This window comes from Marmota marmota, unplaced genomic scaffold, assembly GCF_001458135.2.
Source record: "Marmota marmota marmota unplaced genomic scaffold, marMar, whole genome shotgun sequence".
In the NCBI taxonomy this organism is placed as follows: domain Eukaryota; kingdom Metazoa; phylum Chordata; class Mammalia; order Rodentia; family Sciuridae; genus Marmota; species Marmota marmota.
In genome coordinates this window covers 15,681,824-15,694,849 of record NW_026000241.1, presented here as the reverse complement: position 1 = coordinate 15,694,849, position 13,026 = coordinate 15,681,824, and the positions used below count along the sequence as shown (strand labels likewise).

Sequence of the window (13,026 nt, the reverse complement as noted above, 5' to 3'; positions counted from 1 at the left end):
GCTGGCCCATGCAATCAAGTTTTGCCAGAAAAAAGAGCTAGGCCACACCTTGCTCAGAGCAAGTAGGCCGCTGCTCTGTGCTGACCTGCAGATCAGCCCTGAAGTCACTCCAGCCCTCTCCCCCTCCCTACTCTCTGCACCTCTTCTTTCTCACAGGCTAGGAGACACTGCTTCCTTCTGCTGGATGTAAGTCTGAGTGCTATGACTGTACACCTGTGTGTGGAAGGGCTGGGGGTGGGAAAAACACAGCAAGAGGCTTTGTACTGAACCACAAAGTTGCTGGATTTGGCTCCCTCTGCCCTCAACTCCCCTGTGTGGGCTTAGCCCTGGCCAGGTGCCTAAATGACTCTCCTTAAAACCCAGTTCTCAGTTACCTCTGTAAGATGCCCTGAGATCTTGGTGACTCATCTGCTCTGTGGCAGGCTTAGTTTGGGTGACGGAGGGCCCACACTTGCCCAATGACAAGAGTTCCAGGCATCTCACCACCCCCAACTGTCTCTGGAAGCCCTGGTGGGGGGGAGGGGATTATCAACCCAAGAATGCCATCTTTCAGGATGGTCAGGCTCTAAGTGGCTTCAGGGCTGGTCCTGCCTTAACCTTTCCCCATGAAACAGCAAGCCTGAGTAGGTGAAATAGAGGTTTACTCTGCCCCTCTGTGTCTTTAGTGCCTCCATCCCAGGCACAGGGGGTTGTGAGTGCTGTTTAAATCTGGGCCCTGCAGTGTCCTGCAGTGAGAATTTGAACAAGTCACTTCATCTGTGACTTAATCAGGAGCTACCACCATCTCTGGAATAGACTGAAATAACAGATGTCAACTACCAGAAACAAATAAACACTGCATGAGGGGCCTGAGCTAGAGTCCTCTCTCCCCAAAACTGTCCCCAACCTGGCTTCTATAGATCCTGGTGGCCACAGAGGCTCTTTGTCTAAGGGCATGCCCCTGGTGCTTTCAAGGTATGTGGAACCCCAGCTGAGCTCACTCCAGAGGGTCCTGGACCCAAGTCCAGAAACATCCGGAGGAAAAGTGAAGGCTGCCTCTCCCAAGAGAGCAGCTTTGGCAAAGCAAAGGTCCTGGGACCATGTGGGAAAGATGTCTAGACCACACAGACTACACCATAGACTACAAGGTTGCTGGGCCTCTTTGTAACCCTGGGATAGTATGGCATTATTTGGAGTTATTTTTCCACAACTGTATTTATGGGATTTTACCGTGTATTCATTTCACTGTGGACTAAGTCCCAAGGGTCATCTTATCCCATGGCACCCCACAGGCAAGTGCAGTGCTTGGTGAGGACAGCCGTCAGGAGACTTGCCCTCTGACCCTTATCTGAGGGAGGAGGCACATTTAGGCCTGTGTGAACTGAAGACACCAAAACCTTTATTCTGTTATTTTGCTTATTCAATAAATATTTATTGAGCACATACTGTACACAAGGCACTGTTCAAGAGTCCAGAGAATCACCCATATACAAAACTCACCAAAATCCCCTGTGATCATGGAGCTTAAATTCTAATGGAAAGAGAAGAGATGCTGCAATAATCATAAACATACGAGAATTGTGTATTGTATTAGAAGATGAAAGGAAATGAAAATAAGTAAACACGTAGGGTAGGAGATGAGGATGTAGTTCTGTGGTACAGTGTTTGCCTAACAAGCATGAGGTTTTGGGTTTAATCTCTAGTAATGAAAAAAAAAAAAAGTAGGGTAAAGGAGTTCCTGGGCGGGGTTAGGTTTTAAATCAGTTGGCTGCTGAAGGTGACATTTGAACAGACTCAAAGGAAGTGAGAGAGTAAGTTGTTCAGGGTTATCTGGGGGAGAGGATTCTAGGCACTGGGAATGGGCAGTACCAAGGCCCTGAGGCAGGAGCAGTTCTGATAAATTGGAGGATTTCAAGGGGGCTGTGTGCTAGGAGCTAAGAGACTGAGGGGGTGCCACACTTGGAGTCAGGTTAACAGTGACCTGGTCTTGTAGGGGCTTTTATTCTGGGAGAAATGGAGGACACTTGGAAGGTTTCAAGCGGAGGAGGGACATGATCTGATTCATGTTTCTGGCTGCTGGAAGAAGTCACAGAGGAGGGTCAGAGGCTGAAGTGGGGCCCAGGGCAGGGACTCTGGCTGTAATGCAGGTGGGAGGATATGGTGGCTCAGGCCTGGCAGTAGGACTAGAGGTTGTATAAAATGGTAGGATTCTGGAAACGTTTTTGAAGGTAGAGCCAACAGGATTTATTGGTGGGGCTGTGAGGGAAAGAGGGGAATCAAGGATGGCTCCAGGGTTTTGACCAGGGCAATTAGAAGGACAGAGCTGCCATAATGGGAAATGGGGAAAGTTGAAGAGGAATAGGCACTTTATTTTGATGTCTTCAGACAACCAAGGGGAGATGTCAGGTATAAGATGGATGTACAAATTTAGAAGGGAAATGTGGGCTAGGGATAAAATTTAGGATATGAGTCAAAACATGTTTAAAAGGCTTAGAAACTATCACATAGTGCTGGTGGAGTCTACTTTGGTATAATCTTTCTGGAGGGCAATATAGCAATATCCCAAATACTAAAATGTGCATACCCTTTGACCAAGAAATTTTATGATATTGTCCCACAGAAACACTATAAAGCCATGCAAAGTATGCACACATATGAAAAGGTGGCTCATTACAGCATTATTTATAGTAGTAAAAAAAAGATGTCCTTTGTGAGTTGTTACAGAAGTGAAAAAGCAAACGGCAGAAGAATATATATGACAGTATCATTTGTTTTTTAAATATTAAAAATGACCATATAGAAATCAATGTTTGTACCAAAAAAAAAATAGCTGAAAAGATATGGAAATAATCTGATAAACTGGAGGAAAGGACTGAGGACACTTATTTTTTTATTTTTTGTGTACTGTTGGAGGTTTTCTTTACTTTTGTTTTTACCAGGATAATGTAGACCTTTTGAAATTTAAAAGTGAAAAAAACAATTGAAAGATCAAAAGTGTGTGTGAAACCCAGAGATAAACACACAGAAGCTGCAGTCCGCAGAGCAGCTTATAAAATGATAAAATGAAAAGGGCCGCTCACAAGGAATTTCCTTTGCACTGAGGAAGTCCCCATCAGATGGGAGCTAGTGAGTGGTCCCAAAGGTGACCTGAGCCCTTTGATACTGGTGCAGGTAAGAGCCACTCATTAATTCAGTTAGCTGAATACTGGGAGCAGCAGAATCAGGGATGCACTGAGCTTATCAAGCAGAGAGATACTCCCAGAAGAGGGACAGGAGGATGGAGACAGGGATGCACAGACAGGGGAAAGCAAAAGAGTTAGTGTGTCAGTCAGAAGGAATGGTAGTGGCATCAGGTGAGGACTGATGGAGTGGCTGTACCGAGGGTAACCTGGTTAGACAGTGTCAGCTGATCAGAGGAGCTGAGGCCAGAGGGTGTGCCTGTGCTGGGGTCATGCAGAAGCGAGAGTTGCTGGGAGGCACCTCTTCCAGGCTGGGCCAGACTTCCTGGGACTTTCCCAGAGGCCATCTGGAGGCACCATGGAGAAGTCAAAAGTAATGGTAAGAATCCATGGAACTGTTCTGGACAGAGAAGGGGGCCAGGGAGCCTCCACATGTGGAACTATTCCTAATGGATAGGACCATTTATTTATGGGAGGCAAATTAGAGGCAAGGCAGGCTCCCCAGACTCTCCCACTTTTCTTCCCACACATAGCTCCTTCCTGCACCATCTAGGACCTCACATGCATATAGAAAGCTGGACCAATGGCATGTTGCCCTAGTTCTGTTCCCCATTAAGCTATCCCTTATTGCACATCCCAGTCAGTCCCTGCAGGAGGGAGTTAAATAAGAAGCCTGCTCTGGCTCTGGAAATGGACTCAGGATAATTTTGGGCTCCTAGGCACCTGGAGGACAGGCACAGGGCAGGCACATTCTTACTTTGTGGGGAAGGGTACAGTTGGAGGAGATCCAGAGCAGGGGTCCTGGCTTCCCAGCTCTCAGGACAGAAAAGTACAGATGAGGTAGCCAGCCTCAACCAAGAGAGGCAGAAGTGGCCCAGGTCTGATGGCAACATCTTGGGACTCATCTCAGGAAGTGGGTTTTTGGGCTGTAAGGCAAGCACTCTCACTGGAGTAAAAAGTGCTTATTATACCACTGTGAGCAGAGTCAAGTTGTGCCAATGACAGTGGACAATGTGGTCTCAAGCTGTCACCCTGAACAAGGACAGTCCTCTTCCCCATGTCAGTGGATGACAGAATCACCCACCTAACTACACACAGAGGACACTCGGGAGTGATTCTTTGTTCCTTTTTCTCACATCCCATCATCCACCTGCAAGTCCTGTCAATTCTACCGTTTAGATCTATCTCCAATCCCTTCCCCTCACCCTCATCTAAGCTCCTTTATCTCTTTTCTAACTTCTGCAATAGTTTCCTAATTGATTTCCCAGGTGCCTGTTGCCTCCTGCTATCTATTCTCACAGCAATCAGAGTGACCTTCATAAAACAAAGAGCTGACTATGACATGCTCCGGCTTAAAACCCTTGATGGCTTTCTCACTGTCCTCAGTATAAAGTTCCAATTTCCTATTGTGGTGTTCAAACCCATTTATGACCTGGCCCTTTCCTATCAGTCTCATCCTTCACTCTCAAACTCTTGATTCCACATCTACATTTCTTGCATTTCCTCCCACTTGTAGTAGCTTTCTCTTCTAGCCTGTGCTCTCTTGTAGCTTTTGCACACCTAGACCACTGGAGATGGCATACCCACCCTTTTTTCCCTTCTCCATTGGCTTTTCCTACGCATTCTTTTTTTAATTAAAAAACTGAGGTATAATTTACATACAGTAAAATCCAACCTTTACAGTGTACAATCCTGTGAGGTTTGATAATCCATATAGTTGCATAACCACAATCAAGTTACAGGACAATTCCACCACTCCAAGAAATTCCCTCTGAAGTCAAACCTAGTCCCCATTCTGCAGCTCCTGAAAACCAATGGTCTATTTTTTGGTATGTATTTTCTGGAATGTTCTATAAATGGAACCATTCCATAGGTAGCATAGATATACCCAACATAGATTCATCTATGCTGTTGGGTATATTAATAGTCTGCTTCTTTTCTATTGTTGAGCACTATTCCTTGGTATAAACATACTACAGTTTATCCATTCATCAGTCTACGGAGCATTGGAGGATTTTTTTTCTAGTTTGAGTGGTGATGAATAAAAGTGCCATAAACGTTTATGTTCAAGCTTTTGCGTGCACATAGTTTTCATTTCACTTGGAGAAAATACCTCCAGTGTGACTGCTGTATGTGTAACTGTGTAGGAAACTACCAAACTGTTCTCCAGAGTTGCTGAACCAGTTTGTATCCTCATTCACAGTATATGAGAATTCTGGTTGCTCCCCATATTCACTAGCACTTGTTTGGTCTCTTTATTCAAGAATGTCTTTCTTTCTTTTTGTCATTCTACTAAGTTCGCAGTGATAACACATTGTGGTTTTAATCTCCACTCCCCTGTTGACTAATGATGATGAGTCTACTCTTCCTTTTAAATCTCTGCCTGGTCTTCACTTCTTCCAAGAAGCCACGGCTCACCCTACAGACTATGGTTCTAGACAAACATCACATGCCTCCAAGGTGGCCTGAAGTCACTAACCTGCAGTTGTTATACTGTTCCCTCTCCACTCACCACCTTCATATATATATCACACACACACACACACACACACACACGACGGTGCGATCCCCAGGGGCAGATGCAACTTCCTTTGGTATGTTCCTTTGGTATGTTCTAACTTCCTTTGGTATGTTCAGTTCCCAGCCTGGACCTGAAACAGAAGTTTTACACAATCAACCATAAGTAGATTGTGAACAATTGCTGAGCAAATTAAAGAATGAATGGATGAAAGCACGTAGTCAGGAGTAAGATTTTGCAACCAGATTAGGCTGGTTCTGTCAATTAACCCTTTCCTCACAGGAAATTCAGCGTTAGGAGGGACGGTGCTGAAGATGCAAGGATTTGCAAGGACGAAGCCGAAGACTCTCGCCAGCGCGGAAGCAAGGCGGAAGAGGCGGGCCCGGAAGTAGAAGTGGGGCAAGGAGTTAGCGTCTCAGTTGCCATGGAGACCAAGGGGCCGCCGGCGGAGCGGAGCTCCTTAGAGTCTGGGACCTACAAGTACCAGAGGCAAACATGGGCGCCAGACTCACGACTGGCCATGTCCAGAAGCCCCCCAAAGTCCCCCTTGTCGTCCTCCCGTGCCTACGTGGAGAGCTTCCAGTTCGGCTTCGCGACCCGGCCCAGTCGCGGGTGGTCGCGGGCGCTCCCGCCGCCACCCGAGCCGCAGCTGCTGCGTCTGCGCCCCTCCTCGCTGCGCACCCAGGACATCTCGCACTTGCTCACCAGCGTCTTCCGCAACTTGTACTCCGCCGAGGTGATCGGCGAGGAAACGAGCGCCAGCTTGATCAAGGCCCGCGGCAGCGATAATGCGCGCCACGAGCAGTTCGTGGACCAGTTGCAGCAGGTAACGTGGCCCTGGCGCCCCACGCGGTGGCATCGCATCTGCGGACCGTGCCGGGGATCCGGGACGGGACCGCAGGACTCAGCGCTGGACCTGTGCCAGCACCTGGCCACGTGCCAGGCGCTGTGCCAGGCCCTGGAGATGCAGCTGGGGAAAAGCAGACCAAGTCCATGCTGCAGAGGACATTCTAGAAGAAGGACGCTGCATAAACGCACACATATACAAATGCACACACACTACACATAAATGGCACAGATCTGTAGCGCCTGTTTATATTTCTCTGCACACATCCGCACATTATATATTGCATATATAAATTAAATGACTCTGGCAGTCAGCCAAATAGTTGTTCCCTAGAGGTGATTAAGTCAAGTCACTATCCTTTGGGGTGCCTTTATATCACCAACCACTATCTTGACTGAGACATTCATGCCCACACTTTCAGAAGCATACTCAGTCTCTGGAACAGCAACTCTTATTTGTTCATCTGTACAAGAGGGGAAACCAGCCAAGTTGTGTCCTTCGTGCTTACATGTCCTCTAAGGACAACTCCCTTCAACTTGAGGGCAAACTGCCCCCACCCAAGCCTACCCCCTTACCAGGTGTACCTCCTGCTTCTCAGATTTTCCTCTTCTCCACTCCATTCTGTCCTTTACCCCCTTTAAGTGATATGTACCTCTGCTCCTGGCTTTATTCATTCATTTAACACATTTATTGAGTGTCTACTATGTACCATGCTCTGTTCTAGGCAGTGAGGATTCAGCAATAAGGAAAACATGGGTGCGTGGACACCTACGCACACACACACCCTGACCTCTATAGCCTACCATCTAACTGGGGCAGATAGACATTAACAACACGAGTATCTGTATAGTATGTGAGATATTAGCCTCAACCCTCCATGAGTTACACAGGCTTCCTGAAATCCAGGTAGGACCTCCTGGATGGGAACCCACTGCCCTGTTCTTCCTGTACCATCACACTCACTTTCCTGACTTTAGCCATCCTAGGCCAAACCTTGATCTTAAACATCTAACTCACATCCCTGTCATTCACATGAGCCAGAAGATGTGAAGCATTGTTAACCCATAAACCCCTCCCTCAACCAGTCACCCAGTTCATTAGACTATGCATTTTAACATCTCTTCTATGATTAGCCAGCATCTGAACTGGCAGAGCAATCCCAATTTAAAGAAAAAAGGCTTCACATTTTTTTTAAATACAAAAGTGATACATGTTTCAAACATTGCTGAATGCAGAAAAGTTTAAAGAGTGGTCCTATAGAAATCAACTCATGCAAAGGTAGTTTGACTTTATAAGTTATGGTATACTTACTGTACTATGCAATATTATGAAGTTGTTAAAAACCATGAGTTACACCTATATTATATTCATAGACAGCTACCTGCCATTTATTAAGTTAGCACAAAAGTCATTGGAAAAGGTTAGGACATTTTAGAACCCTACACATTTGCATGGAAAAGAAGATGAAAAGTTTTATATAAAAAATGTAAACAGCACTCCTGGGGGAGCGTTTAGATTTTTCTTTCCAGACATCTACATTTTCAGAACTTTTGCGATGCACAAGAATTCATTTTGTAGGTACAAAAGAAACTTTGTAATTAGTATCTGTAATTAGCACCTGCTAGGCTAGCGCTGTACTGCTGAGCCACAACCCCAGCCCCCACCTGATCTCAATAACATTTAGTTACCCCCTCCTAGCTTTATTTTATCCTCATGTCTATGCTATTTTTACACTTTTAAGAGTCTGTTCCACTCATTTATATCTTTCCCTGTCCCCTCCTGCTAAATCTTAAACTCCTTAAGAGCAGAAACCATATCTGATGTATTTCTCTCCTCAAGTGTACATTGTAAATTCACAATAAATCTTCACTAAAAATAACAGTAAACATGCTGGCTGTGCAGCACTTGAATTCATTCTCTCTGAAGGAAGCAATAGTCACCATCTAATATGGAGTATCTCTCTTGAACTGAGGTCTCCCCAGACAGTCTCACCTGCTTCTGGTCTTTTCCAAGTCTGCCCACAAGAAGATTGGTGAGGTCTAATGATTGAGAGCAAATGCCCTGGAACTTTGCACCCTGGGTTCAAATCCTTGTTCCACCACATACCACCTGTATTACCTTGGGCAATCCTTCTATAAGTTTTTTTCCTTATCTATCAAATGGGGGTAATAATACCTCAATAGGATTGAATCAATTTAGTAAAGGCTTTATAATATTGTTTACAACATGGTGGATGCTCAATAAGTGATAGTTGTTATTATTTGGGTATTCCTACATATAAGAATTAGGGTTAGTTATTATCAGCAGAGCAAAATAATAAAACACATGACATAATAATAAAACATAATGCATGTGTATGGAACTGCCCTGGCCACCGTCTCCTTCAAGGGGTCACCTGATCTCTCTCTCTTTTTTAATATATATATTTTTAGTTGGACACAATATCTTTATTTTATTTATTTATTTTTATGTGGTGCTGAGGATGGAGCCCAGGGCCTCGCGCACGTGCTAGGCGAGCGCTCTACCGCTGAGCCACAACCCCAGCCCCCACCTGATCTTAATAACATTTAGCTACCCCCTCCTAGCTTTATTTTATCCTCACATCTATGCTATTTTTACACTTTTAAGAGTCTGTTCCACTCACTTATATCTTTCCCTGGCTCCTCTGCTAAATCTTAAACTCCTTAAGCGCAGAAACCATATCTGATGTATTTCTCTCCTCAAGTGTACATTGTAAATTCACAATAAATCTTCACTAAAAATAACTAAGTAAACATGTTTGAGGCCCTGTCAGTTCTAGGAATATAATAAGGATCAGCGTCACCTGGCATAAACTGTCTTTAACATTGCATGCACCAGTGAGCTCTTTGCTTCTTGCTTTGATCCTGAACTTGAAAATATAGATCAGAAGCTTGGTTGGCTGACCAGTCAATCTGAAGTCTTAGGATGTGTGCTGGGTATCCAGGTTGGATTTCTGGGTACAGATACTGTGACAACGTTTGGGTACAAGGTGTTTACTAGCAATCAACACCTACAAAGGGAAGAGAGAGAAAGCAGCACTGAGCCAGGGAAGCAGCTGAATTTTGATGGGGGTCCAGTAAGCCATGGCAAATGGAGAAGATTGCATTGAAGAGAATATAGCCTGTCTCAGTTTTTCATTTTGGGTCAAAATGACCAAGCCTGTAACTACACTCCTGCGTCTCAGTCACTGGATGTGAATTCCACAAAAAGGACACACTCTCAGGCCAGCCCCTTCCAGCAGTTTAGGTAAGCTCTGACAGGGTTGACAGCTGGAGACTGTTCCTTAGAGGTAGGGAGCAAGACCTTCCCTGAACAGAGCTCTGGGTGGCCCAACGGGGAGTGTGCTAACTTCTTGTTATTGTTTGAGTCAGTTGTCCCCCAAAAGTTCATATGTGAGACAATGTAAGAAAATTTGGAAGATAAATGGTTGGGGGGGTATAGCCTTAACCTATTCAGTGAATTAATACCTCATGGGATTCACTGAGTGGTAACTGGAGGCAGGTGGAGTGTGGCTGGAGGAAGCGGCCCATTGGGGGCGTGGCTATGGGGTATATATTTTGTACCTGGAGAGTGGAGACCCTCTCTCTCTGCTTCCTGATCATCAAGTGAGCTGCTTCCCTCTGCCACACTCTTCCACCGTAAGGTTCTGCCTCACCCTGAGTCCTGAGGAATGGAGTCTGCTGTGCATGGATTGAGACCTCTGAAACCGTGAGCCCCCAAACTTTTCCTCCTCTACAATTGTGCTGGTCAGGTCTTTTAGTCACAGCAGTGAAAAAACTGACTAAAACACTTGTGTTTGGATTTCACAGTACGAGAGGCAGCTCTCTTTACCATGAAGCCAGGAGACAAGGGCTTCCAAGGTTGACTCTACTGACTTACTATGAAAACTTCCAGTCATTTCCTCTGTGGGTCTCTTACAGCTGGTCAGTCGGACCAGATGATTGCAATAGCTCTCTGGCTTTTTTGTGCTTCAATGGAAACCCTGCTGTGGGGGTGGAGCAGAGTAAAGCTGTGACCTCACCATATTTCTGTGCATTTAATCATACCCTTGGCAGATTCGGGAGCTCTATAAGCAGCGACTGGATGAGGTCAAAATGTTGGAGAGACATATTATTCAGGCCCAAGCACGGGCCCTGGCTGAAACAGAGCGGGCCACGAACCAGGCCAAAGTGCATGTCCTCGAGGCCCTCCAGTTGCCCCCAGGTGTGTATTGAGTTCTCTTATGCCTGCCCTTGTTTCCCCAGATCAGATGTGTGACTGTATTTGCGCCATTGCCCACGCTCATTTTCTGAACGTTTGGAGAGCCAGCTGCAGTTTTTGTGTTTCATTACCTCGAAACACTCCAGCATTCACAGCATCACCAGAACTGGGACACTGTCCTTTATAAACAGGGCACACCCTCCAAATGTTGGCCTAGGTTATCCACTGAATCCTTCCAACAAGCTGTGGGGTAGGTTTTCTCTCCATTTTTTCAGGTGCAGGAACTAAACTTGGAAGATCAAATAACTCCAATAGAGTCCCGTAGCTCAGAAAAGGGGAAACCCCTGATTTGAACTTGAGTGTGTCTTCTGTGTCAGTCCATCTCCTCTTTCTATCAGGAGGAGGGGAGATTGTTGACCTGGCATAGTATCCCAGGGGCTTTTATGACTTCCCTTAGGATGTGAGCTTGGAGCTGGATCCTTGGTCAAGGTTGCCGCCTCTGAGGTTCAGGTCCAATTGGACTGTGAACTCTCAGGCTCATATTCCATCTCTCTCCCTGTTTCTCACTCCACCAAGACAGAGAGTAGCTCCCAGGACCCCACCCTCAATGGTGGCCCTTACAGCATCAAATAATGTAGATTTCAGCAGAGATTATTGGTAGCAGATTCCTAGGAGGCTTAATTGGTTGCTCCATGTACCCTAATCCCTGGGAGTCAGATATTGTCCTGTTTGGAGGAGGATTTTTCTTTTCTTTTTTTTTTTTTTTGCTAAAGGTCAGGGGAGATCAAATAGTTAGCTATTTGCGTTTTTGTTGTTGTTGTTTTAAATGAAAGTGAAACAAAACATTGAGAGCAGAAGACAAATTTCAGGAGAATTTCATTCATTTTATTTTTTAATTATTATTTTAGTTTGGTACCGGGGTATTGAACACATGGAGGTGCTTAATCACTGAGCTACATCCCCAGCCCCTTTTATTGTTTATTTTGAGACAGGGTCTCACTAAGGTGCTTAGGGCCTCACTAAATTGCTGAGGCTGGCTTTGAACTTGGGATCCTCCTGCCTCAGCCTCCTGAATTGCTAGCATTACAGGCCTGCACTACCGTGCCCAGCTCATTCATTTTATTTTTCACCCAAGATAATAAGTTATAATCAGAGATGATCTGTCCTGGTTTCTCAGCCTCCTTCTGTCTTTTATAAAAGTGGTAGGAAAAAGAGACCTTATAATTCAGCTTCATGGACGTCATCAGGTCCCTCCCTGCTTCTCAGGGTGGGGCAAGGTGACCCAAAAACTTCTAACTTGAGGACATCCCCCACCTCCAGACTTTTCTTATCTGAAGAACAAGGCAGCTTTTCTCTGTCCACTAATACAAATATCACAGGGTGGAAAACATGCATACATTGTCCAGACAGAGGGACAAGGATCAGAACCCTGAAGAACATTTTGTGCTTTCTCTTCTGTCCTTGCTGGGGACTTGTCTATGTTATCTTTTGGAGAATGCAACAACCAATCCCTGGCAGAGCCAGGCTGAGGAGCCATGGCATCAGTGTAGGAAGTCCACCCTTCTCAGAAGGAGGAAGATGGTCACAAAGCCAGTACAGCATTGTCTACAGGTCCAGTGGGGGAGGACTGGAGAGAACAGTCTCAGAAGAGAGAGGACACATCCCTTATCACATGACATTTGCCCTTATCTTTTGAGATTTCAAATAGGCCATCACCAAAGTCCTTGGGAACGGGGCTTGACACTGCTGCCACTCTCTGCCACAGTCTCCCTCAAATGTAGCTCGGAATGCACCTCTCCTGCCGTTTCAGGATAGATCACTGGTGAGGGAGGCCCTGGGAGGCCGTTACTCTCAAGCAGCAGCTCCCAGCAGATGATTCAGTACAGTTTTGAAGCAGATTCCAGATAAGTCCTAGAGAAGCTACCTGCCTCAGTGCCACCGGCTAACATTGTCAATGATGGCTTCCCCGACCTATTCTCCCTCAGTTCATAATCCCCTGTATTAAAAGCCTTTCTTTTTTTTATTTTTATTTTTTTTAGTTGTAGATGGACACAATACCTTTATTTTATTTATTTTTTATGTGGTCCCAGGGATCAAACCTAGTGCCTCACGCATGCTAGGCCAGCACTCTACCACTGAGCCACAACCCGGGCCCAAAAGCCTTTCTGTTTAATATGCACAGTGTGGTTTCTCTGTTCCTGATTATTACAGTAATTAGGCCAAACCTCAGGATCCTCAGTTTGCCTGCCTCATGGGGAAATGGGCATTCTTCCCTTGTCTCG

The 13,026-nt window shown here is 45.6% G+C and overlaps 1 protein-coding gene across 9 annotated transcripts in view; it reads left to right on the top strand.

The window, feature by feature from the left end:
• The first annotated feature begins 5,754 nt into the window (after positions 1 to 5,754).
• Dlec1 (DLEC1 cilia and flagella associated protein) overlaps positions 5,755 to 13,026 on the top strand; it is a 49,475-nt gene continuing 42,203 nt past the window's right edge. The window contains exons 1-2 of one of the 9 annotated variants that reach the window (XM_048795084.1): positions 5,755 to 6,502; positions 10,600 to 10,747. In XM_048795084.1, the coding sequence (XP_048651041.1) occupies positions 6,101 to 6,502; positions 10,600 to 10,747 (550 nt within the window). In that variant the 5' untranslated portion in view covers positions 5,755 to 6,100. The remainder of the gene's footprint in view (positions 6,503 to 10,599; positions 10,748 to 13,026) is intronic. The other 8 variants (XM_048795083.1, XM_048795086.1, XM_048795085.1 and 5 more) reach the window with 8 other exon arrangements.